We start from the raw sequence: 26,100 nt of genomic DNA on the forward strand, positions 1-26,100 counted from the left end.
TGATAATATTTCACCTGTCCTGTTTATGGAACACTTTAAAAATCAGCAAAAGGGTTATATAAATAAAATTTATTATGAAACAAAAAACGATTATGTACATAGTTTAGTCCTATTCAGTGTCTACTCGGCGCTTCTTGGCTTGTCTCTTGTATTCATTAAATGGAGCATCTCTTGTCACTGTCCAGCAATAGTCTGCAAGCTTTGATGGGCTCCATTTGCCCTGATAGCGTTTCTCTATTGTTGCAATGTCCTGGTGAAATCGCTCGCCATGCTCATCGCTCACTGCTCCGCAGTTCGGTGGAAAAAAATCTAGATGAGAGTGCAAAAAATGTATCTTTAGTGACATGTTGCAACCAAGGCTTTTGTATGCCTTGAGGAGGTTTTCCACCAACAACCTGTAGTTGTCTGCCTTGTTGTTTCCGAGAAAATTTATTGCCACTAACTGGAAGGCTTTCCAGGCCGTCTTTTCCTTGCCACGCAGTGCATGGTCAAATGCATCATCTTGAAGAAGTTCACGAATCTGAGGACCAACAATGACACCTTCCTTTATCTTAGCTTCACTTAACCTTGGAAATTTTCTACGGAGGTACTTGAAAGCTGCTTGTGTTTTGTCAATGGCCTCGACAAAGTTCTTCACCAGACCCAGCTTGATGTGTAAGGGTGGTAACAAAATCTTCCTTGATTCAACAAGCGGTGGATGCTGAACACTTTTCCTCCCAGGCTCCAATGACTGTTGGAGTGGCCAATCTTTCTTGATGTAGTGGGAATCTTTTGCACGACTATCCCATTCACAGAGAAAACAGCAGTACCTTGTGTATCCAGTCTGCAGACCAAGCAAGAGAGCAACAACCTTCAAATCGCCACAAAGCTGCCACTGATGTTGGTCATAGTTTATGCACCTCAAAAGTTGTTTCATGTTGTCATAGGTTTCCTTCATATGGACTGCATGACCAACTGGAATTGATGGCAAGACATTGCCATTATGCAGTAAAACAGCTTTAAGACTCGTCTTTGATGAATCAATTAAGTCTCCACTCATCTGGATCGTGAACGATGTTGAGGGCTGCCATCACACCATCGATGTTGTTGCAGGCTACAAGATCACCTTCCATGAAGAAGAATGGGACAAGATCCTTTTGACGGTCACGGAACATGGAAACCCTAACATCACCTGCCAGGAGATTCCACTGCTGTAGTCTGGAGCCCAACAGCTCTGCCTTACTCTTGGGTAGTTCCAAATCCCTGACAAGTTCACCTTGTGTTATGAGGTGTGGTTCAGAGGAGGAGGATGGGAGAAAATGTGGGTCCTGTGACCTTGATGGTTCAGGACCAGAAGTTTCATCCTCTTCCTCTTCCTCGTCTGACTCAAGTGAGAATGATTCTGGTGCATCAGGAACTGGCAGTCCTTCTCCGTGGGGTACTGGGCGTATAGCTGATGGAATGTTTGGATAATGCACAGTCCACTTTTTCTTCTTTGACACACCTTTCCCAACTGGAGGCACCACGCAGAAGTAACAATTGCTGGTATGATCTGTTGGCTCTCTCCAAATCATTGGCACTGCAAAAGACATAGATTTCCTTTTCCTGTTCAACCACTGGCGAAGATTTGTTGCACAAGTGTTGCAGCATATGTGTGGGGCCCACCTCTTGTCTTGATCTCCAATTTTGCAGCCAAAATAAAGGTGATAGGATTTCTTAACCATAGTGGTTATACTGCACTTTTGTGATGCAAAAGTCACTTCACCACAAACATAGCAGAAGTTATCTGCACTGTTCACACAAGTACGAGGCATCTCTGCTCACTTTGGCTAAACAGAAATGTGTCCCTTTGCAAAATCAAACACTGACAAATAAGAGCACGACACTGTATGATTTCTAGAGCTGATATAGGGCAATTTGTTGAGCAGAGTGATGTAAGCTTCGTTATGATTGCATCATCCATGACTTCTAGGAATAACATGATGCAATTCATATCATGTATGACGCAATACCAGCTTCAGATTGCATCATTCATTGTTTTGCCTAAAAAGCATGTACTGTCTAAACCCAGTCATAGATTTATTCATAGATCCAGTCAAAGATGTATTTTTGTCATTTCTGGTTTAAATTGAGATCCCTTCCCTTTATAACTCACTTATCCTCCGCCATTCCCAAGTCGAGGGTCGTATATACTGACCCAATAGCATATCTTGAAAACTAGAGCCAATCAACAATTTTAAGCATCATTTTCATTCTCAGTGACCCAGAATTAGTAAAGTTTTGACTACATTTATTTCAGAAGCATTTTGGCTGTAGAGCAGTGTTCTCTGTAGATCGAAGCTCTGTTTGATGGCACCTTCTAGCATAACAGTATTTTTTAAAAATCTTGTGTCTTTTGAGGCAATCTTGTGATTTCTGGAGCGTGGACTCATGTTCTTTTTCACACTTGGCAGAGCTGCTTACAGTGAGCCAAACGCTACTCTCCGTCGTAGCAGCTCCACAGGAGTCAGTGGAGGAAGAGTCCAAAGCTGCTCTTAATGATGCGCTACTAGGCTGATGTTTTTGCCACATGCGGCAACAGCGCTGGCCGGCTGAGTCGCTTCCTGAGTGAAAAAAGCCCTTGGCTTGTATTAATAACAGTGCACAGAGAAAATCCCAGGTACTAAAGGGCTCTTTAATCTAGAGGTGAACAAAAACCAATAGGTGGAAGCTGAAGCCTGAGAAATTCAAATTGGAAAAAAGGCACCAACTGTTGGATTCTCCATCCCTTGGCGGCTTCCAATCCAGAGGGGACGCCTTTCTGGAAGATACTTTAGCCAAACACAAGTTAGTGGGCTTAGTAACTGGGTGATGCTAATGGCCTGTGCTGTACAGAAGCTCAGACTAGATGATCTAAGAGTCCCTTCTGTCTTTAAACTCTGAATATGAATCTTCGTGATGTTTACCCCAACAGCACAACACCCCGTCAGCTTGGCCAACCCCACACATGCAAATATCAGGAGCTGGACTCCAAAAATCATGTGGCTGGCTTAAGATTTAAAGAATATGATGTTCTGAGGCCTTTCTATTCACCTCCTGGAGTTGGGGAGCACATTTCCAGGCTTTTCCCCACAGCCATGAAAGCCAGAGACTGACAGGGAAGCTGAGACTGGCAGTAAAACAGGGAGCGTTGGCAGCACAGCCGTCCAGAGAGAGGAGACAACAAGGGGAAAGCAAAGAGAGATTCTGCAATTTCCAGCACTGAGGGCCTTTGCCGTGTGAACCAAAGGACCAAACGTCAAAGGTCAGCTCTACAAAGGTCTTTGGGCAACAACAGATAATAAAAAGTAATAACCTCTAGCTCTTAGAGCTAAGTACCATTATCCCCATTTTACAGTTAGGAAGACTGAGACATAGTGAAAGGCAATTGACTTGCCCAACATCACCCAGCAGAGCCAGGATTAGAACCCAGGTCTTCTGTGTCCACTAGCCTATAGTACCTCCCATTGCAACTACTGAAAACAATGGGAGTTTGGAGCCGAACCGGCCTTGGCACTTTGGAAAAATCCCACAAGGTGCCTCTTTGCATCTTCAGGTGCCGAAACACCTTTGTAAATCTGGCCCTAAGAGTTTCAACCTGCCCCATTAAAGCCAATGGGAGTTTTGCTCTTGTGGTTGTACCAGTTGAACTGAAATCAAATGCTTCTTGGCCTTTTGGCTAACATCAAGTGCACTAGTTGATCTGAAGACGGTTTAAAAAAAATCAATGTAGTTGCACTGGTGCAAAGCCCTGTGTGGATAGACTTATATCAGTTTACAGCTGGCTTGTATGGGTTGAGCTAGCCTGCTCTACCAACCGATTTTGTACCAATTTAGCTATTTTTTGGGTTGTGTGTGTTTTTTTAATAGATTAATTGGTTCAACCCCTAGCCGGGTGCATTTGCACCAGTATAAAGATGCTTACACCACTATAACTTATTACCCTAAATATATGGGAAAAGTACACAGCTGTCAACATCTTCATACTGGTACAGCTGCGATCACACGGTTGGTTATATGCTGCTGAGTGTCTGTGGCACGCCCAGGTTAGCTGTAAAAAGGCAGTTCCCTGTTGGGACCATAAGCATCTTGCTGTGCTCCTCGGTCCTTCCTTACGGTAACATGGCAAGTTACCCTGGGGTCAGTCTGGAGTCATCCCTTGATTGCTGTGGGGTCAGGGTCGGATTCTGATCTCCGCTAACCTAAGGTAAGTCTGGGACCAGGGTGCTGGGTACTGAAAGCTATTGAACAAAACTGTAAACCCCGTATATAATAGAAACTACATTAAGCCAGGGGTGCTGCCACACCCCCAGCACGCTAATTCCAGCACCCCTGTCTGGGACACTAAAATAAGACCAAATCAACTTTACACGCCACCTGAGAAGACCTTGATATAGCTTCCCCCTAACTGCCTCATTACACAAGGTCATAGGAGTGATGTTTTCTTCTTGGAGAAGTCTGGCCTGGCCCTCCCCACATAGATGGCTGTATATCAGGAGTAACATCATTGACATCAATGGAGCTATGCCTGTTTTATGCCACCTGAAGTGAGATGAGACTCAGGATCTATGTTTTAAGATGAATTGTTGATTTATGGGTAACTAAAGTTATCTAGTCAGAGTTCCCCCCTAGAGGTGAGGATTGAAAGATACCTTTGCTTTTCCTTAGTGAGTTGAGCAGCTGTGTCAATGCAGCCGTTCTGGAGCTGTATTAAGAACCTTGTAACAATGGAAGTTATGGATGGAGTGGTTGGCAGGAGATCCAGGATGGCAGTGTCAGGGTTGATCTCCTTGCACCACAGTTCCTCAGGGATGCTGATTTCTGTAACAAAGCAGAGAATCTTTCACGCCGTGTGCACAGAATCATAGGAACCAGGGTATCAAGTGGCAGGTGGGGAAAGAAATGGTTTTCACAAAATAATTCTCCACATTTTTCACGCTGTCTTTTTGTCAAAATTTCAAACTGAATCTAAATAAACAAACAAAATTCAACCAACTGGCTGGAAAAAAACCAGCAAGTGTTTTATGAAAAAAGAAGTTGTGAAAAACTTGCAACAGTTAGAAAAAAATTAAAAGTCACCCCCACTTCTAGCTAGCAATTTCCATATGCAAAAATGCTCAGTTAGCTTATACAACTGGGCAACCTGATTATCACTGCCCTTTCGGTACGCAGCTCCCTTCCTCACCAGCCCTGCAAAGATTTACATCCATGCTGAGCTTTAGACATTTTGAGTAGCCCCAGTGAAGTCAGTGGAACCACTCAGAGTATATTAAGGATGTTTATGTCTCTGCAGGATAGCCGGTAACCTGGGACCAGCTGTGTGTCAGGGAATACTTGGTAATTACTCTGGAGTATACTCATACTCAGCTTCACAACTGAATCGTTTGTTTGTTACATGATAGAAAAATATCTAGAAAGGAAAGTAAACCACCATGAAAGTCAAAATACCTGAGCTTCTGGGGCTTGATCTTATATTGCTCCACACTTTCTGAACAGTCTGTATGGCTCTTTCAAAAGTCAAACACTGATCATCTGAAGTTGGAAGAGAACATGGCATTTATCAACATACTTCCCCAAGGAAAAAAAAAACAGTTTCCCTCTTGCAAAAAATACTTCTAATAGTAAAAAGACTAATTGAAATGTTAACATACCTTGCAACATTAAAGAAGATTTACCAACAGGTATGAGGTAAAATTTTGAAAAGTGCCTATGTTTTTTGGGAGCCTGAGATTGATTTTCAAGAGATTTAGGCACTGAAGGCTAGATCCACAAAGGGATTTAGGCACCTAATTGTCATTTTGTACACCTGAAGCCAAAATTTAGATATTTAAAATCGTCACTCAGCTGCCACTTAACTCTGCAGTTGCTTAAATTCCCACTGGTAAAGTCCCTTAGATGCCTAAATGTCTGCTAGGCAGCATGTACACAGTCCTCTAAATCCTGACACCTCCTAAGCCCCAGCAGGATTCATTGGCGGTAACCACTCCACTTGGCCGTGTGGAGCCCTCAGCTGGATACCGTGTCCTGATCTGGGCATCACACTTAAGCGAAGATGTGGACAAACTGGAGAGAGTCCAGAGGAGAGCAACAGAAATAATAAAAGGTTTAGAGAACGTGACCTATGAGGAAAAGTTAAAAAAACTGGGCATGTTTAGACTTGAGAAAAGAAGATGACGGGGGGGGGGGGGGGACTTGATAACAGTCTTCAGATATGTTAGGGGCTGTTATAAAGAGGACAGTGATCAATTGTTCTCCATGAAGACAGGACAAGAAGTAATGGGCTTAATCTGCAGCAACGGAGATTTAGGTTACATATTAAGAAGGGTAGTAGTATACAGCTCGATAGCATTCATCACCATGCATTTTTGACAGGTTTCCACACCCCATTTAGGGCTTATGTCCCGCCTTCCCACCCCGTTTCCGTTGGCGCCAAAGTTTTAGTGAAACAGTTTTGTAGGCAGCCTGTCTGTGTTAGTTGTTATGCATTAACAGCCCCGGTGTTTGTGCATGAGGGTTACAGGCTCCCTATGGACTGTTGCAAAGCAGCCCCAGAACCCCTCTTAAATCATACCATCTTCCACTTCGGCTGTACCTTTACATTTTCCACCCCAAGGCCCTCTGCATTAGGGCTTAATTATAGCCCCTCTGATTTCAACAATGTCTCAGGTCTCTTGTCTACTGTTCCATATTATTTAATGCTGTACATCATCTAGGGTTACAGTTTGCATAAAAGAGTTTTATAAAAATAAAAAATATATATTCTCTAGGGGCTTAGACAAGATAATGATCAACAAAATTGTAATTATTGCTTTGCAGACCTTGCTACAAAGTATCTTTTAGCTTGTTTTTGTTAATATTTCTGATAGGCCGTAAGATGGGGGAGATAATACCTCATAAAGTGGGAAAATACTTTCAAATAATAAACGCTTGCCCATGCTAAAGCATAACAACTAACACAGACAGGCTGCTTACAAAACCGTTTCACTAAAAGAGCTATTAACATGCTCCCTAAAACTCAGGACAGCTTTCTCTTTTTTCTTAATAGTTTAAATGCTTTTTTATTCACTTTTTTACCCTCTGCTTACTAAACAGGCACTGCCTTAGTAAATGCCCTTTTAAACCTAGTTTTTAATATTATTTAATAATTTTAAAGGCTCTTTTCTTAACCTACCCTGATAGTAAGTAGTTTAAATGCTTTCTATTCACTTTTTTACCAGGGGTTTACCAAACAGGCTTTGCCTTAGTAAATGCCCTTTTTAAACCTAGCTTTCAATATTATTTAACTTTTACATTTATCTCAAAATTTTCTATTCTTTAATAGTCTACCAAACTAGACCTTTACCATCATCTCTCCTTACTCAAACACACTACAAATTTCTCTTCTTTCAAACTAACTAACCCTTTAAAAACAAAAATCTTTCTATTCTTTCATAACCTACCCTTTAAAAGCCTCTCTCTTTACTCAACTTCCCCAAATAACCTTTCTTTCTTTTTTTTCCTCTAAACCTTACTCAAACTTTCTTTTTTCATCTTTACACTCTAACTTTCTTCTTTCAACCTTTTTCTCTCAATATACCCAAGCACAAACACACACAACACTTCCACTAGTCAAATACACACACACACACACAGGGATCAGCTGGAGCCAGTTGGCAAAAACCAGTTGCTAAATTTAGAAGCCCTTTGAGAACCAGTTGTTCCGAGCGGGACAACTGGTTCTAAAAAGGCCATCCTGCCCCCAGCCCCAGCTCACCTCTGCTTCCTGGGCTCCTCCCCTGAAGGCTCTGCTGCCCACTTCTTCTCCCACTCCCCTGCTTCCTGCGAATCAGAACTTCGCACGGGAAGTCTGGGACTCGGGAGGGGTCAGAAACAAGAAGTGGCTTGGCAAGGTAAGCGGGGGGGAGGGAGCGAGTAGGGCTCCAGGGAGGGGAGCAAAGCGAGGCGCGGCCCGGCCCTGCTCCTGCCCCAGGCCCAGCGGCTCCGGCCTGGGCGAGCACCCCGGCTTTGGCCCAGCGGCTCCGGCCCGGCCCCAGGCCCAGTTGCGGCCTGGCTTGGCCCTGCTCTGGCCGAGCGGCTCCAGGCTGGGCGAGCACCCCGGCTCTGGCCGAGTGGCTCCGGGCCCAGCAGCTCCGGCCTGGCCCCGGGCCCGGCTGCGGCTCGGCTCGGCCCTGCTCCAGCCCCAGGCCCAGCAGCTCCAGCCCGGGCGAGCACCCCAGCTTTGGCCTGGCCCCGGCTGCGGCCGAGCGCTCCGGGTCCGGCCCCCGGACCTGGCTGCGGCTTCGGCCTGGCCATGCTCCGGCCCAGCAGCACCGGTCCCCGGGCCTGGCTGCAGCTTCGGCCCGGCCCTGCTCCATCCCAGCGGCTCCGGCCCCGGGCCTGGACGAGTGCCCCAGCTCCGGACGAATGGCTTTGACCCGGCCCCAGCCTGGCCCAGCGCTCCCACCCGGCCTCCAGCATGGTAAGGGGGCAGGGAGGGGGTGCTGAAAGAGGGCAGGGGAGTTCGGGGGGTGGGGGTGGGTGGATAAGGGTCAGGGCAGTCAGAGGGCAGGGAACCAGGAGATTGAATAGGGGCAGGGGTCCTGGGGGGCAGTCAGGAAGAAGCAGGTGTTGGATGGGGTGGTGGGGGGCAGTCAGGGGCAGGGGTTCCAGGGGCAGTCGGGGACAGAGAGAAGGGGTGGTTGGATGGGGCAGGGGTTCCAGGGAGCCATCAGGAATGAGAGGAGGAGTTGGATGGGATGGCAGTTGGCAGTCAGGGGACAGGGAAGGGTGGTGGATGGGGCAGGAGTCCCGGGGAGGGCATCAAGGAATGTGGGGGGTTGGATGGGGCAGGTGTCCTGGGGGGGGCACGACCCCCTCCTGGGGTGAGGAGGAGAGAACCGGTTGTTAATTTTTTGGCAGCTCATCACTGCACACACCCCATTTAAAAATGGCCGACAGTGCCAAACTTTGGCTCCAACGGAAACGGGGTGGGAAGGCGGGACATAAGCCCTAAATGGGGCATGGAAACCTGTCAAAAATGCATGGTGATGAATGCTGTCGAGCCGTATACTACTAAGGGTCATTAAATTCTGGAATAGGCTTCCAAGGGAGGTTGTAGAATCTCCATTATTGGGTTGTTGTTGTTTTTAGGAACATGCTGGACAAACACCTGTCAGAGATAATCTAGGTTTACTCGATCCTGGACTTGATGACCTCTCGAGGTCCCTTCCAGCCCTACATTTCTATGAGTCTATGAACTAGACCTCTCCCACCCCAGCAAGCATTCTCAGAGGGTGGTGATGGACAGCAGGAGAGAGATCACTTGATCATTACCTGTTAGGTTCACTCCCTCTGGGGCACCTGAGATTGACCACTGTTGGTAGACAGGATACTGGGCTGGATGGACCTTTGGTCTGACCCAGTATGGCCATTCTTATGTTCAGCTTCCAAGTCTGACCCCACCCAAAGCAGGGCCAAAGCAGATGAGGTAGTGATGGTGGCCTCGTATCAGTGGTTAGGGCACTCACCCTGTATGTAGAAAACGTGAATTCAAATCCCCAACTGTCTTACTTAGTGCCAGGACTAGAACCCAGGGTCCCTAGGATTGCAGGTGAGTGACCTAACCACTGAGCTATTGAGTATTCTGGGCTAGTGCCCTCTCAATTTCTCCTGCTGAACCTGCTCCACTTTGTATAAACTACTTAAATATTAGCTGGAGCAGGGGCACTGGAGCCAGGCTCTCCCAGGTGGGTAACCTAACCACTAAGCTACAAAGCCATTCTCTTTCTGGCCCAATCAGGGTAAGTATTAATCTGTGGATTCCGTTAGACAGCCTGGTGTGTAACTGTCAGGTGTTGCAACGCTGAGTTTAAGTTCTCTTTGTGGATCTAGCCCTGAAAAGATCAAGGCCAGGTCTACACTTGGAGCACTTTGCCGGTGTCGCTATAACAGTATCCTGTTCCAGCAAAGCGCTCCTAGTGTGGACATAGCGTACAGCAGCCAAAGCGCTTTTGCTGGTTTGGCTTATTCCTGCCTCCCTGAGCAAAATAAGCGGTCCCGGTGAAAGCACAGTGCAGCTGGTATAACTGTCAGCACTAGGAGCTTTTGCCATCAAGCTCCGTCAATCACAAAATTGCACCTCATCACATCTGACCAGCCTGGCTATGCTGTCACAAGTCTGTAGTGTGGACCTGGCCACAGTCTTATTGAAATCCAACGGCTCTTAGACTCCTCAGTCACAGAGGCATTTTGACTGATTGCTCTCATTGGCTTGTTTGACTGATGTTTACAATTTGCAAATAATTGCAGAACTGCAGGTGTTCTCTTTGGTCCACAGGCCTGATCCAAAGCCCACTGCAGCAAATGGGAGCTTTTCCCTTGATCTCTGCAGTATCTGGCTCAAGCCCAGGCATGTCAGTATTATTCCAAGAACAGCGACCATGCCTAGCTCAGCCATGAAGTTCCTTGGGTTCTTTATTGCTGCTCAAGAAATAGGGTCATACAGATTCTTGGGTACATTGAGGCTGCCTGGGGTTGTCCCCACAATGCAAAGCTGCCCTAAAGCCCCAAGAAAATCCCTGCAGCACTGAGGAATCCACAGGTGTGTAGGGCCAGCACACAGTGATGATTCACACCAGCTGGAGATCTGGCCCCAGTGACTCCAATACAACTGTTCCAAGGGTGGATTTGGTACCATAACCCTAGAAGTATGAAGTGTACCTGAGAGGTTGTCCCATTCCAAGAACTTTCTCACAGAAAGCCTTTCACCTTCATGGATATTGCCGTTTTGGAAAAAGTGGATCAGAGAGCGCTGCAGAGCGAGAATTTCAGGCAGGTGCCGTATGTGTCGGATGTGCTGGTGCTGTAAGAGAAAAGTAACCACCTCTTTAACATGATGCCTGTATTCAGTGAGAGAGAAAAGATGCTATCGGGACGAATGTCGGGTGGTTTTGATGTTCCTGCAAACTTCATGGTTATGTGGGTGTCTGGCTGCTTTGCATCACTGGAGCAATGCAAATCAGCCAGCAGGGACCGGTCCATCTGGCTCCAAGCCCCTTTGGACTTTTTAATAGTAATCTACTTTATCCCTACAGTTCTCTATTGGACCCTAGGAACGCTATGCAAAGATCCTGCTACCTGCCAAACCCCTGCCAACCGCCTAGCATTTCATACTGGTCATTGCTAGCACACCTGTTGTAATGCAAACTCAAACTGTCCATAGGCATGTGCTGCAATCAACTGAAGCTGCCTGACTGGAATGGAAGTAGCAGATCACACTTGCCTTGTTTCTTTGGGCCAGATTAAGAGGTGTAAAAAGTAATGGTGTAAATTAACCGCCTTGTGAGGATAGCTGTCCTATTTCTTTACATGTGTAGCAGGAAGCTTGGTAGAAGGGGAGGAGTCTAAAGCAGGAAAAAATGGTGCTTTTTAAAGTCAGCTAAAATGTATTGAATCATAGAATATCAGGATTGGAAGGGACCTCAGGAGGTCATCTAGTCCAACCCCCTGCTCAAAGCAGGCCCAATCCCCAAACAGATTTTTGCCCTAGATCCTAAATGGCCCCCTCAAGGATTGAACTTTTGAACCCACAACTCTGGGTTTAGCAGGCCAATGCTTAAACCACTGAGCTATCCCTCCTCCCATGAGCACTGTTCATAAGACATGTGAAACCCTGCATATACTAGGTATTTTTCCTATTCTGGACAAAGAACTTTAGGATTAGAAAGAGACAGCGGGCTAAAGGCAAACTATGATTTTCTTTATTCTAATGAAGTTCCTTGTTCCGTGTTTGGAGAAATCAGCCATCGTCACACGACTCCCTTGCACATTGGTCAGTGAGTGTGAGTCGGCATGAGAGAGTCCAAATGAGAGTAAGGGAGTAAATCTTACACATCATCTCGGAATCTGGCTTTATGGGCATAACTTAAACCTGAACGTTCATGTTTAAATACGGACATGATGGAAGACCTAGCATAATTATCTCCTGTCTTTAAATCAAGACCTTAACATAACTGTAAGTAAAAGCCGCATCTAAGACAAAAGCCAGGTGTGAACCTGTCCAGGAGCTTTTGGCTGAGTATTGATTTGAGTAGCTGTGTGTTTATGGGAAGAGAGATCACACCGGGCTACACCAGAAAATTAGGTCAGTTTAATTATGTCAGCCAGAGGTATTGAAAATTCACCCCCCTGAGTGGTATAGTTATTATGACCTAAGGCTCTGTGTAGACATTGCTAGGTTAACAGAAGAATTCTTCCATCGACCTAGCTACTGCCTCTCGGGGAGGTGGATCACCTACACCAGTGGGAGAATCACTCCCATCAACGTAGGTGGCATCTATACTGAAGCACTACAGTGGCACAGCATTGTAAGTGTAGACAAGCCCACAGAAACAGAGGTCAGACAAGAACAGGCTAAGAGGGAGAGACTGCCAGAAGGAGGGAGCAGCTGCAAGCCAGTGGGTGACTCTGGGAAGAGGCCAGGGGCGCAGGATCAAAGATTGCTCTTGGTACTGTGAGCAACAAAAGCTGTTTCCTGCTAGTTGATTCCCCCCTGTGTTCAGAGACAGGAGTCTTTGTTCATTATTTGTAAATAAACAAAACTGCAGTAAATAAAATATCAGACTCCATCAATTTCTACGTCCAACAAGGTCCCAAACTTTAACGAGCCTGTTGGGCTGAAAAGGGGTTACAATGTATTCACATCTCTGTATATGTGTGTGCTGTTCTAACGCATGTGCTGTTTGTGTGTGCACATTACTTCAAATCATCCCAGAGCACCTTGGACAGCAGTTCCAGGAGCACAGGGAACTGGTTTGCTCCATTTTCTTGTTGCACCAGATGGGTCAGGCGCTGGATTGTCATCCTCTGTTCAAATCTCCACATGCAGGGCATGTTGATCAGCCCGCAGCTCGGCAGGTGGCTGAAAGGCGGGCACTGGCCGTAGGCTATTTTCAGGAGAACATTTGAACTGTGAGCTCCCTCCTCTACAATCTGCTTCTTTGCAGAAGCAATTTTCTGCTCCAGCACCTGTGGAAGTGAGATGTCAGTTAGGAATCAAGTCTGGTTATAAAGGGGCCGGGTTCTTCTCATTGGTCTGAGAGGCAGCTGGGCTGGCTCAGGGTTAAGACACCAGACTAGAGATCCGGGTTCAATTCTTGGCTCTGCCACTGACTCCCTGTGTGATCTCAGAGAAGCTATTTCATGACTCTGTGTCTCCATTTCTCATCTGTAAAAAGGGACAATAATCCTGCCCTTGTCTATTTATACTGTGAGCTCTGTGGGGCAGGGACTGATTTCCACTGTGTGTCTGTGCAGTACCCAGCTAGGGACTACAGAAACTCCATAAAAGCGGAGGGGCCACTGGCATCCGAAATATGGCCCCATCCTAACCCCTTCCCCCAAGGACCCGCCCTGGAGCTGCCCATTCCCCCATGGCTCACCCCCTTCTTGCTCTTCTCCGCCCCCTCGCCCTTATAGCAGGTAATAAGTGGGAGGACCACGGCCCCTTCACCCCACTCCCACCCACAGACTCTTTGTGTGTGTCTGTGAATTGCCAGGCAAAATGGGGCCCTGATCTTGGTTTAAGCCAACAGGCCCTACTGTGATAATAATAATAATAATGAAATGCCAACAGAACTCTTGGAAATGCAGAGGGCAGGCAGTTTAACACCAGGTTCATAGACACTCAAACACACAGGAGTTTCCTCTCTAGTGTGCTGAACACAATGGACAAGTTTTTACACTGAAAAAATGAACCAGGCTTAATATAGTTTATGTTGTCCTATCAGGTTCTTATAATGCGCCCATCACTGTGGCATCTGAGCACCAAGGGGTTCTTTGGAGGCAAAACAATGGCATTTTAGAAATGTTTTGTGTGACTTCTGGTTTCATATAGTGGCATGGAAGTCTCAGGTGGGCTTTTTCTGGCTCGCTCTCTCTTACCCTGAGTAAACAGCTGGTTTATTTGTGATATTGACCATGTATAGAAAACTGGTTCTCACATACCTGGAAGAACGACTGAGTTACGGCTTTTAAACAGCTTTCCCATTGTACTCTGTCTTCTTTTTCATGCATACATTTAATGGTCATGTTTGTGTCTGTAAGAAATATACAATTACACGTCAGCTTTCATCATTTAACATAAATTAATGAGCAGATCTAAAGTAGCGCAGTCGCAGTAAATATTGTTGTTCATAATAGTGAAATGAATTACAGTGTTACCAGGCAACTGGATTCCTGAGCCATAAGATATAGGAGAACATTCACATATTAGCCAGTTAAAAATCAGTTTATTAATAGGTTCGTAAGTTGTAAGGCCAGAAGAGAGTGTTATGATCATCTAGTCTGATCTCCTGCATAACACTGGCCATAGAACCTCAGCCAGTGATTTCTACACCATGCCCATCACCTCTGTCTGAGCTATAGCAGATCTTTTAGAACGAGATATCACATCTTAATGTCAAGACTCCAGGTGCTGGGGAATACACCTCATCCCTACATGAGGTGTCCTGATGACTCATTCCCCTCTCTGATAAACATTTTGAACCTAATTTTAGTCTGAATTTGTCTCACTTTGTCATAAATACAGAAGCAAAAAACAAAATAAAAAAAACAGTCCCTAAAACGAGGCGTTTCTTTACCGGCTGTGCTGTCGAGGATGTATCTGAGGAATAGGTGGACTGTCATCGTTGCATCGTCTATGTTTCCACTAAGTGACTCCGCTAGGAACTGGATGTCTTTTTCAAGATGGTCACAAAAGAACTTTACGGCGTCCTGGGGCTTCACTTTCATTAGCTCCAAAATGGACTAGAAGGCAAAGTATTTCCATAGCTTAGCTCTGAGGAAGCATTTCCCCATATAATTGTACAGACACTTCTCTAAAGGCAATGTATAACTCAGTCAAAGTTACCATTACAAGTTATAGCTGGTTAGTGGTGTACAACCCTGATGAGTTATGACAGACAGACAGACAGAAGTGTTATTGGGCATATTTGTTTTCCCACCTGTTTATCGGTAAAAGTTCCCAGGAGCATTGAAGAATGGAGCAGTGCTCTGGCGATGCAGACTGAAGTTGCAGGCAGATCCCTCTCTGTCTCATTGTTCCGTGAGGATGGACTCACCAGCACGTAGCCTCTCTCTGTTTTATCCTTCGTGCTTTATTAAGAAACCATAATTTGACAGTCATAGAGGTCAGAGTTTTCTCCCAAACCTTGTATTTTTTTGGTGTTTCACCTTAACCAGTTCACAACTATAGTGACCGTGGGGTCACACTGGGGTGGGGGAAAGGATTGGAATTTTGAACTTTCAATTAAATTTCCCCTAAAATTGGCACCTATAGTTCACCCCAGTAGACAATTCCCAGCTGTGTGGGTTTAAGTTGACACAGTCTTATTCATTCCTTTTACATCACATGCAATGATTTTAAACTTACATATCTATTTCCTCAAATCCCTCCACGGGGTTGTGATTAGTCCCACCGACCTCGGAGCCACACAGACACTTGATAATAACCCAGGGCCGTCCGCACTGTTGTCACAGGAATAATGTCAGCATTAGTCACTTCTTAAAGAACCAGCGGTGCAACAATTGTACGATGGTTTGCTCAGCTGCTAGCCAGACAGCATCACTCTCTCCAGCTGAGCAAGAAACAGACTTTGCACAAACCGCTGGAGGCAGCAATGTTCCGAAGAGCGAACAGGAAAGACAGTGAGTGTGCAACACACTGGCCTTGTGCATAGGATCATGTTCTCAAAGTAGCCTAGTGGAGTTAGGGCTTGTCTACACAGCCCCTCAGTGCACGGCAAGTCGAGGTGTGAATGTACACGAACCAACTGTCTGTGTGGCACCTGCTCCCGCATGCTAAAAGTGCTACTGAATCAGCAGTATGTCCAAGTGCAATATGGAATTTTAGTGCACAGGACGCAGCAGTGTCCACACAGTGATTTAGTGCGCAAGACAGTGTGCTGTAGTTCACACCGTGGCTTGTCGCACACAAAGTGGCCATGTAGACAAGCCCAATGGCTCCCCAAACATGCTGAAGTTTGTGGGGGGGATGGGTGCCTAGCTCCCTTTGTGTGTATAAACTTGTGGTCTCACGAAATGTATGCAGAATCAGTATGATTGATAATGGCAAGGCAAAACCACATCGGTCACTGTTTAAAACCACGTTGCTAGAACGGAGGAGGAGGATTAGGTGCAGGACACTCAGACCTCCAGTTGGGAAGGCCCAGATCCACCAAGGTACATGGTGGCTAAGCCCCAATTTCAGGCATCACAGCGAGCCACAAAACTCCTGCTCTGTTACCTCCTAACCCTGTAGCATCTACGCTCACTCAGCGCCTCTGTTTTCAGGGTACACATTCCCTCAGTGCTGAAGTTTCTGCCTCTGGGCATGTGCATTGCTGCCTCCCTCTAGGTGTCCAAAGGCCAGTCTCTTGCCTCAGCCCCAGAGCAACCCACGAACCAGGGGAAGACAGGAAAAGGAGCCCGTTGAAAACCAAGCCAGAGGAGAAGGTTCCTTCACACCTTTCAGCTCAGTGGTTCGAGCACTCACCCCAGGCGTGGGAAGTTCAGGTTTCATTGCCCCCTTGGCCCAAGGGGGACTAAGAATTTGAACTGGGGGCTCCCAGCTGGGTGCCCTAGCCACTGAGCTATGGGATAATCTGATGGGGCTAACTTCATCTTGAAAGAAAGAGACCTAGGCATCTAAGCCCCCTGACTCTATGGGAGGGGTTCCCATTCGTGGATCACTAGGCAGAGCCAGCCACCTCCCTGGAGCCTGGACTCAGGTGCCTACCTCTCTGAAGGGGGCAGGGCTTAGCACATACCCCAGTGATTGGTATCTCCCATTGGCTAGCTTAAATAACTCCCTGCCTAGTGTGCTGGCTTGGTGTGTCACATTGTCAAGTGCCTGTCTCTGCCCAGGCATTGGGCAATGGTGCCTAACTCGGGCTCTGTGGATCCCATTGCTGTTCCAGTGCTTTTCTAAGCAACTAGAAGTTAGGTGTGGCCATGTGCAGCGTCACAACGCCTATCTAAGCAGAGGCTGAATGAGCTCTCCCCTGACATCTAGTGGTGAGCTGTGGAAAAGGACTTCAGGAGCTGATCTCATTTGCATGGGCACACCCACCCTGCCTAGGTGCTCAGCATGATGGGATTGCTTGCCCAAATGATCACTTTTTGGCTGGTGTGGGATCCCCAGTCTCCTTGTCATTGGGGCTGGAGTTATAAAGACTTGTTATCCTTGTTGTGTGTTGTGTGAATCCAGGGAAGCAGAACTGTACTTGGCATTTCCTGATTGAGGGACTCACCCTCAACTAAACGACACTCGCTAGGCAGGGGGACGTGTTCTGAAGCCCAATGAGTTGAGAGAGAGGGTGGGAACTATCACTTGTGCCTGGTAGTGTGGGCCTTACCTAAGGGCCCCAGGCACTATTTGATCCTTCCTCTCTCTACTCTGTAATAAGAGAGAGTCTTATTACACAAGACAGGGTAATAAGCAGAGAGGTGTGGTGCTGGGGCAGCAAAACAAGTAAAGTGCCTTCTTACCCTCCACCCAGGGTGGGAGGTGAACTTTGCAGATGCAACTCTGCCCCTGGGTCTGCACGTACCAAGGACAACAACTGTGAATGGGGTGCAGAGAAGGGACGGGCATGTTAAAGGGACTTTTGGTTGCTGGACTTAAGAACTTGATGAAAGAGGACACTACCCAACTTACTCATGAGTTGGTCTTTTGTGCATGGTTTATGTTTATGAACCCTGTTTGTGGTGTTTTCCCAAATTAATGCTGGGCTACTTCCCTCCTGTTACTAAGTTTCTTTTCTACATTCAGACTCTGTGCTGGTAAGAGGGGAAGTATTGCCTCTTAGAGGCGCCCAGAGGGTGGTGTGTGATTGTCCCATGTCACTGGGTCGGGGCTTGAGCTGGTTTTGTGTTGTATTGTTGAAGAGGAACCCCTAGATATTGAACCCGGCCCTTGTTGCTGCCAGTTCCAACAGGCAGAAGGGTTACACCTCACCCCTTTGTGAATCTGGGCCTAAGGCATTTGCAGAGGAAAACAACTACCTCTACACATACTGCTCACTTTACTATTACAGTCCATGACATGGAACTCTTCATATTCTGTAACTGTCTCCACAGACACATCTACACATGTAACCCACACTTACCAGTGTGGTGCCCAGCCCAGCTCTAGGGATGGCTGGGCCGTACATAGAGGTTGATGAGCCTGCTACAGCCTGGGCTAAGAGAGGTGAGTCTTTCGGCTCTGGCAGGAAAGAACTGTGCTCTTAGCTCTGGAGGAGGCAGGTTCAGCCCCACCCAGGGGCTCTACCACCTTTACGGGGCTGTCTCAGGTAGGGGCTACATGCGGATACAGCTTCCGATATGAAACTTTCGTATCACAGGAGACTAGCATGGGGCTGCACAGCAATGAACTTCTCAAGCCCAGACATTACATCTGCCCTAACGTGAAGGTTTAGGTGCAATTTAGGTGCATTTTAGATAGGGAGATAAGGTCTGGAGTCAGCTTGGGCCTCTGATCCTTGTGTCAGTGGCAAGTAATCCTGTCTTGAGAAATCCGACAAGTACATTCCAGAGACATGGAGACGAAGCAAGAGGCTGAAGATACACCCACAACGAACAACAGCTATGAAGAGACACTTACATTTTCAATGCTCCAGTACTGCCCGCATTGGCATCCTGTGTGAGAGGGAATCAGACCAATCAGCTACTGATACAGTCACACAAACAACAGTAATGATAATGTACCAGAACCTCCGCTCGGGGGATCAGCACAGCCCCAGTGACTCCAATGGAGTGACGACCGATTCTCCCCAGCTGTGGATCTGGTCCCATCGAATTGGAGCTACAGCCCATTTACATCAGCTGGGGACCTGGTCCCCAAATTTCCTGCTTCCGTAAAAAATGACCTTGTGACTCAATATTCTAAACCAGATTTCTGGTCAGTCTGAAATGCGATCAGTGCAGAACCAGACTGGAGGGACACAGTTGGCTTTAAGCAGCCTTTACCCATCCCTTGTACCAAGGCTGCCAGATCCTGCCCCAACCTTACTCTAATTTAAGACCAGTTCCTACAGACTCGGGGTACCTTTTGGTCCAGCAAAGTTCAGCTGGACTTGGCTGTGTTCCAGTCATGCCCCGTTTTCCCAGCCATATCTCCACCCGGAGGCTTGGAAAAGAAGATTGTCTCTGTATGTATACAGGCAAGCACACCTGGTATTATGATAGTGGGGTGTTTAAAAGCATCCAGAAAAATACTGATATAAAGTTTTTCTGACACTTACTCCACAGTGTATCTGCCGTGGCAGTGTTTTTCCAATTCCTCACATCAAAGAGAAGGTCGCTCGGCATGGTCGGAAGGTAGCTCGCCTGGTAAACAAACCACAGTTGGACACCTTTACTACAGCACCGGGGCAGAGCGGAAGGAAGGGCTTGTGCATAGAGCATTGGATGGGGATTTGGGAGATACAGGTTTGGTTCCTGGCAACTTCCAGACTAAGCTCAGAACCTCATTGCACCAAGTGCTGCACAGACACACAGTTACTGAAATCAGGGCCCCATCATGTCCCCATCAGAGTCCTGCACTTAGGAAGGAAGAATCCCATGCACCGCTACAGGCTGGGGACCAACTGGCTAAGCAGCAGTTCTGCAGAAAAAGACCTGGGGATTACAGTGGACGAGAAGCTGGATATGAGTCAGCAGTGTGCCGCTGTTCCCAAGAAAGCCAATGGCATATTGGGCTGTATTAGTAGGAGCATTGTCAGCAGATTGAGGGAAGTGATTATTCCCCTCTATTCAGCACTGGTGAGGCCATATCTGGAGTATTGCATCCAGTTTTGACCCCCCACTACAGAAAGGATGTGGACAAATTGGAGAGAGTCCAGCGGAGGGCAACGAAAACAATTAGGGGGCTGGGACACATGACTTAATGAGGAGAGGCTGAGGGAACTGGGTTTGTTTAGTCTGCAGAAGAGAAGAGTGAGGGGGGGATTTGATAGCAGCCTTCAACTACCTGAAGGGGGGTTCCAAAGAGGATGGAGCTCGGCTGTTCTCAGTGGAGGCAGATGACAGAACAAGGAGCAATGGTCTCAAGTTGCAGTGTGGGAGGTCTACATTGGATATTAGGAAACACTATTTCACTGGGAGGGTGGTGAAGCACTGGAATGGGTTACCTAGGGAGGTGGTGGAATCTCCTTCCTTAGAGGTTTTTAAGGCCCGGCTTGACAAAGCCTTGGGTGGGATGATTTAGTTGGGGTTGGTCCTGCTTTGAGCAGGGGATTGGACTAGATGACCTCCTGAGGTCTCTTCCCACCCTAATCTTCTATGATTCTATGCCAGGCACCGCTCGGACACACAGCGACTGAGATCAGGGTTCTGTCAGGCTGGGCACTGCTCGGACACACAGCGACCAAGATTGGGATCCTGTTGTGCCCAGCACCATACAGACATATAATGAGACAATCCCTGCCCCAACGAGTTACAATATAAATAGACGAGAGGTTGGAGGAGAAACTAAGAAGGAGAAAGGTTCAGTGATTTGCCCAAGTCACCCAGGGAGAGGTGGGAACAGAACCCAGGAAACCTGAGTATTAGTCCAGTGCCTGATCGCCCAAGGACACAGCCCCTCTGAATGAATAATAAAATACTGGTACGGAATCATAAAGCCAAAATGGGCCTATAAAAGTGCTCAGCCTCCAAAGCGGGCTGCCGGCTAGGCCACGTAAATTCTCACAAGGGTGTTTGTGCTGTGCCAACCCAGCTTCATGCCCAATTCTCCCCCTTCGTCCCAGGTACAGGGTTTCATTTCCTTGTGCTAGGGGGCTTTCTCAGCCTGAACAAAGACAGAATTCCTCCTCTGGGAATTTGGTGCCATAACTTGGGAAACTAGCCACATGAGGGAAAGAGTCATCGATGTCAAGGCCAGAAGGAACCTTTCTGACCATCCAGCCTGGTCTCCTGCATATCACAATCCAGAGAATCTCACCCTTGCGAGTCCTGCGTCCGGCCCAATGACTTGTGGAAACTTTCATTTCCCTTTTGATTTCAACAGGAAAATCGAACTTTATCAGCTGACATTAAGATAATGGTTCACTGCAAACAGACACACACAGATGGACAGCCAGCCAGGTGGATAATTCAGGGCTCCAAACAATGGTAACTGAGTGAGATTCTCTGGTCTGGGTTATGCAGGGGGTTATAATGGTTCTTTCCGGCCTTAAATTCTTTCGATACTATTTCCCTGGAGCCCCCAGAACCTCAGGCAGGTGCTGTCGTGCACATATCCCCAGCATTCGTCACTGTAAGGGGGATGGGGGGATGCAAATAGTGACTTTGGGGGTTTTTGGACTAGAAAGTCCAAAGTCTCTGGTTAGCGACTGAGTTAACAGAATGGGACGAGACCCAGAAGCAAAGTGCAGGTGGGATGTGGCACAGTGGCCATGATTTTGGATGATTTTAAATATATCTGTATTTATAGGGACAGATCTTAAGTTCCTCCCATACCCAAAAGCTGCTGTAACTGACACTGCAGACAGAAAGGGGCATAAAGGGGATGATGTCAGTGGCACACAGAGCTGCTGGGGCCAAGGAGGAATACAATGGCTCTTTGCTTTAGACTCACCTTGACAGCGCTGGGCTGGAAGCAGATGGATTTGAATAGCTCGGTGAGCGGGTGCTGGGACAGGGTCAGCGTGAGAGCAGTATGCAGCACCACTTCCAGCAAGGCTGCGTTCTCCTGGCTGCTCATGTCACTCATGATCTTTTCCAATTTGTTTTCCATGGATTCTTCTGATGGCCACGATGCCTGTAGGAGCCTCTCCATGTGCTTTGTGATGGCCTAAATGACAATCAAATAAAACAGAGAGAGGTTTATGGTCTCCACTTTGCACATTTCACTCCAGAGGGTCACACCGATCTCTGTTGTGTTTTATAATCAGGATGAAATTCACCCCTGTGCAGAGAAGCCAGCGCAAGACCGTGGTGTTCAGTGATGGCTCAGTGCATAGAAGCTTGCAAAGAGATCTGCTTTGTTCTGTTTCCAACTGGCTGTAATAACAAGAGATTCACAGCACCCCACCTGACTGTCTGTCTGGGAAGCTCAGACCTTCAAAGCACATTCCCTATAATTACAGTAGGTACCAGTTAAGTCCCATTAAGTCCCTTTGCCCACAAGAGCAAACTATCCCACTGCATAGAAAAGACAGAAAGTATGGCTAGAGACCACCCTGGCTTAACCAGGAGATCTTCAATGATCTAAAAAAAATAAAATAAAAGAGTCCTACAAAAAGTGGAAACGAGGTCAAATTACAAAGGACGAATATAAACAAATAACACAAGTATGTAGGAACAAAATTAGAAAGACCAGGTACAAAATGAGATCAAACTAGCTAGAGACATAAAGGCTAACAACAAAACATTCTACAAATATATTAGAAGCAAGAGGAAGAACAAGGACAGGGTAGGCCGGTTACTCAATGCAGGGCGATGGTGGGAGGGAAACAACAACAGAAAATGTGGAAATGGCAGAGGTGCTTAATGACTTCTTTGTTTCGGTTTTCACCAAGAAGGTTGGTGGTGATTGGGCATTTAACATAGTGAATGCCAGTGAAACTAAAGTAGGATCAGAAGAGGCTAAAATAGGGAAAAAACAAGTTAAAAATTACTTGGACAAATTATATGTCCTCAAGTCACCAGGGCCTGATGAAATGCATCCTAGAATACTCAAGGAGCTGACTGAGTAGACATCTGAGCCATTAGCGATTATCTTCGAAAAGTCATGGAAGACGCAAGAGATTCCAGAAGATTGGAAAAGGGCAAATCTAGTGCCCATCTATAAAAAGGGAAATAAGGACAACCCGGGGAATTACAGACCAGTCAGCTTAACTTCTGTACCCGGAAAGATAATGGAGCAAATAATTAAGCAATCAGTTTGCAAACATCTAAAAGATAATAAGATGATAAGTAACAGCCAGCATGGATTTGTCAAAAACAAATTGTGTCAAACCAACCTGATAGCTTTGGTATATCTTGACTTTAATAAGGCTTTTGATACTGTCTCGCATGATCTTCTCATAAACAAAACTAGGGAAATGCAACCTAGATGGAGCTACTATAAGGTGGGTGCATAACTGATTGGAAAACCGTTCCCAGAGAATAGTTATCAGTGGTTCACAGTCATGCTGGAAGGGCATAACGAGTGGGGTCCCACAGACAGCAGTTTTGGGTCCGGTTCTGTTCAATATCTTCATCAATGATTTAGATAATGGCATAGAGAGTATGCTTATAAAGTTTGTGGATGATACCAAGCTGGGAGGGGTTGCAAGTGCTTTGGAGGATAGGATTAAAATTCAAAATGATCTGGACAAACTGGAGAAATGGTCTGAGGTAAATAGGATGAAATTCAGTAAGGACAAATGCAAAGTACTCCACTTAGGAAAGAACAATCAGTTGCACACATACAGAATGGGAAATGACTGCCTAGGAAGGAGTACTGCGGAAAGGGATCTGGGGGTCATAGTGGACCACAAGCTAAATATGAGTCATTCAACAGTGTAACGCTGTTGCAAAAAAAGCAACCCCTTCTGGGCTGCATTAGCAGGAGCGCTGAAAGCAAGACACAAGAAGTAATTCTTCCGCTCTACTCCACGCTGATTAGGCCTCAACTGAAGTATTGTGTCCAGTTCTGGGTGCCACATTTCAGGAAGGATGTGGACAAATTAGAGAGAGTCCAGAGAAGAGCGAAAAAAATGATTAAAGGTCTAGAAAACATGACCTATAACAGAAGATTGAAAAAATTGGGTTTGTTTAGTCTGGAGAAGAGAAGACTGAGACGGGACATGACAACAGTTTTCAAGTATCTAAAAGGTTGTTACAAGGAGGAGGAAGAAAAATTGCTTTTCTTAACCTCTGAGGATAGGTCAAGAAGCAAAGGGCTTAAATTGCAGCAAGGGAGGTTTAAGTTGGACATTACGGAAAACTTCCTAACTGTCAGGGTGGTTAGGTACTGGAATAAATTGCCTAAGGGAGGTTGTGGAATCTCCATCATTGGAGATTTTTAAGAGCAGGTTTGACAGACACCTGTCAGGGATGGTCTAGATGGTGCATGGTCCTGCCATGAGTGGAGGGGGCTGGACTTGATGGCCTCTCGAGGTCCCTTCTAGTTCTCTGATTCTCTGATTCAGGTCCTATGCGGCAGATCCTGAGCTGGTGTCAATTGTGCTGGCTCTCTGCACAGGGGTGAATTTCACTTGTACAGAATCACAAACCAAACCGTGTTCCATTAAAATAGAAAACAGCCACTCACTGTTATTTGCTTGGCTTCTTCGGAGTCTGTGTTTCTAATGAGGCCTCTTGCTCTGTCTAGCGTCACAAGCATCAAGGGTGTATTGGAGCTGATTTTCATGTCCTAAGGAAATAAAAATATGTTATACTTTTGTTATAAAGAAGCTGTCTATGTACTATTTAAGGCACATCATTTTATAGCAAGAGGCCGCTAAAGAATCCTATCAGACCAGTTACATTTGAAGGTTAATTAAAATATTTTTCATGTATTTTATTATTAATTATTATTCTTATTTTATGTATTGTTTTATTACTTGTATTATGGCAGTGTCTAGAAGCCACAATCTTGATTGAGGCCCATAGTGCCAGGAACTGCACAGACACGAAGTGACTGACAACTGTCCTCCCTGAGCGATGTAGTTATACCAACCTAACCCACCGTGTAGATACTGCTATATCAGTGAGCGGGAGAACCTCACCTGCAGATGTAGCTACCACCTGTCGGGGAGCTGGATTAACTACACCAACAGGAGAGCTCTCTCCTGTCAGCGTAGAGCATCTTCATTAAAGCGCTACAGCGGGGCAGCTGTGCCAGTGCAGTATTTTAAGTGTAAACCTGCCCACAGTAACTAAGATCAGAGCCCCATTGCGCAAGGCGCTGCACCCATGTACTGAGAGACAGTCCCTGCCACAAAGAGCTCTCAATCAAAATACCAGAATCATTTTGAAAATAACCCACAAAAGCCCAAAGGTCATGTTTTACCAATTCTGTGGTTTGCAGCACTTTTTGCTTATCAAGAACAAAACTGCTTTCAGCAGAGCCATTGGATGGTTCGGGGCAGTTGCCCCAGGCCCTGTACTTTGGGGGGTCCTGCACTTCAGGGAGACACGGGCCCTGGGAAGGGCAGAGGCTGGCGGCAGCGGGACTGGCCCTGCTTCGCTCTACCTCGCTGGCTCCCGGCATTGCTCGGGAGAAGTGGGGCGGGGCCTTGGGGGAAGGGGAAGAACGGGGGAGGGAGCAGGAAGAGGCAGGGTGGGGGCAGGAGTTTGGGGGAAGGGGCAGAATGGGGATGGGGCAGGAAGGGGTGGAGTGGAAGCAGAGTTGGTGTGGGAAGAGGCGGTGCAGGGGCAGGAAGAGTCACGGGGGTGGGGGGTTGTCCCAGGCCCTGCACTCCCCTAGGGATGGCCCTGGCTTTCAGGTGAAAACAGGTCTCTTGAATTAACCATCCTGTAGAAAGGAGATGCAAACTATTCATACAGTTTCTGTAAGCATAAAATTCTGTCGCCTTTGGAAGCCACTTACCTGTGAAGTCTCAATTCCTCTGGGTAAAATCCACGACTCTTGCTGAAGAATCTTCTGCATTATGTTCAGCCCATAGAAATTACAAAGATTTCTAATAAGGAATATTTGAGGCCAAGGTGTTTGGGCCTTTTCAACCAGATTTTTCATGGAATTCACAAGTTGGGACTGTTTCTCTGCAGTTTCAGCACTGGTCCATGTATTCTGGTCTGCAGCTGCCAAGCAGAGTTCAGTATTAGCCCCAAACCAATACACTATGGCTGCCTAGCTTCACAGTTGTTCAAACCTCATACGCAATGAAATCCCTGCAGTAAAGTTACCAAAGTATTTAAGATAAAAGGGGAAAAAAGGAGAAAGTCAAGAAAGACCCTATTTGAATAGATACACTTCATCTGAACCAGAAGGAACAGTCCTTCCATTAACCCTTCTGAAGTGAAGATTTACAGGTATAAAATGCAATGCTACCTCCCAGTGAAAACTGCTTCATGGATAAAATTCATCCTGTAGGACTAAATGTGGCCACC

At 46.6% G+C, this 26,100-nt stretch overlaps 1 protein-coding gene across 1 annotated transcript in view; it reads right to left on the minus strand.

The window, feature by feature from the left end:
• LOC128836838 (E3 ubiquitin-protein ligase RNF213-like) overlaps window positions 1-26,100 on the minus strand; it is a 162,926-nt gene that overhangs the window by 14,962 nt on the left and 121,864 nt on the right. The window contains exons 54-66 of the mRNA XM_054027499.1: window positions 25,580-25,791; window positions 24,299-24,400; window positions 21,617-21,832; window positions 19,281-19,365; window positions 18,641-18,675; window positions 15,407-15,501; window positions 14,979-15,129; window positions 14,616-14,781; window positions 13,981-14,072; window positions 12,754-13,002; window positions 10,696-10,837; window positions 5,446-5,529; window positions 4,650-4,818 (exon numbers count right to left, since the gene is read on the minus strand). Of these exons, the coding sequence (XP_053883474.1) occupies window positions 4,650-4,818; window positions 5,446-5,529; window positions 10,696-10,837; window positions 12,754-13,002; window positions 13,981-14,072; window positions 14,616-14,781; window positions 14,979-15,129; window positions 15,407-15,501; window positions 18,641-18,675; window positions 19,281-19,365; window positions 21,617-21,832; window positions 24,299-24,400; window positions 25,580-25,791 (1,798 nt within the window). The remainder of the gene's footprint in view (window positions 1-4,649; window positions 4,819-5,445; window positions 5,530-10,695; window positions 10,838-12,753; window positions 13,003-13,980; window positions 14,073-14,615; window positions 14,782-14,978; window positions 15,130-15,406; window positions 15,502-18,640; window positions 18,676-19,280; window positions 19,366-21,616; window positions 21,833-24,298; window positions 24,401-25,579; window positions 25,792-26,100) is intronic.

This window comes from Malaclemys terrapin, chromosome 4 (genome assembly GCF_027887155.1).
Source record: "Malaclemys terrapin pileata isolate rMalTer1 chromosome 4, rMalTer1.hap1, whole genome shotgun sequence".
Taxonomy (NCBI): Eukaryota; Metazoa; Chordata; order Testudines; family Emydidae; genus Malaclemys; species Malaclemys terrapin.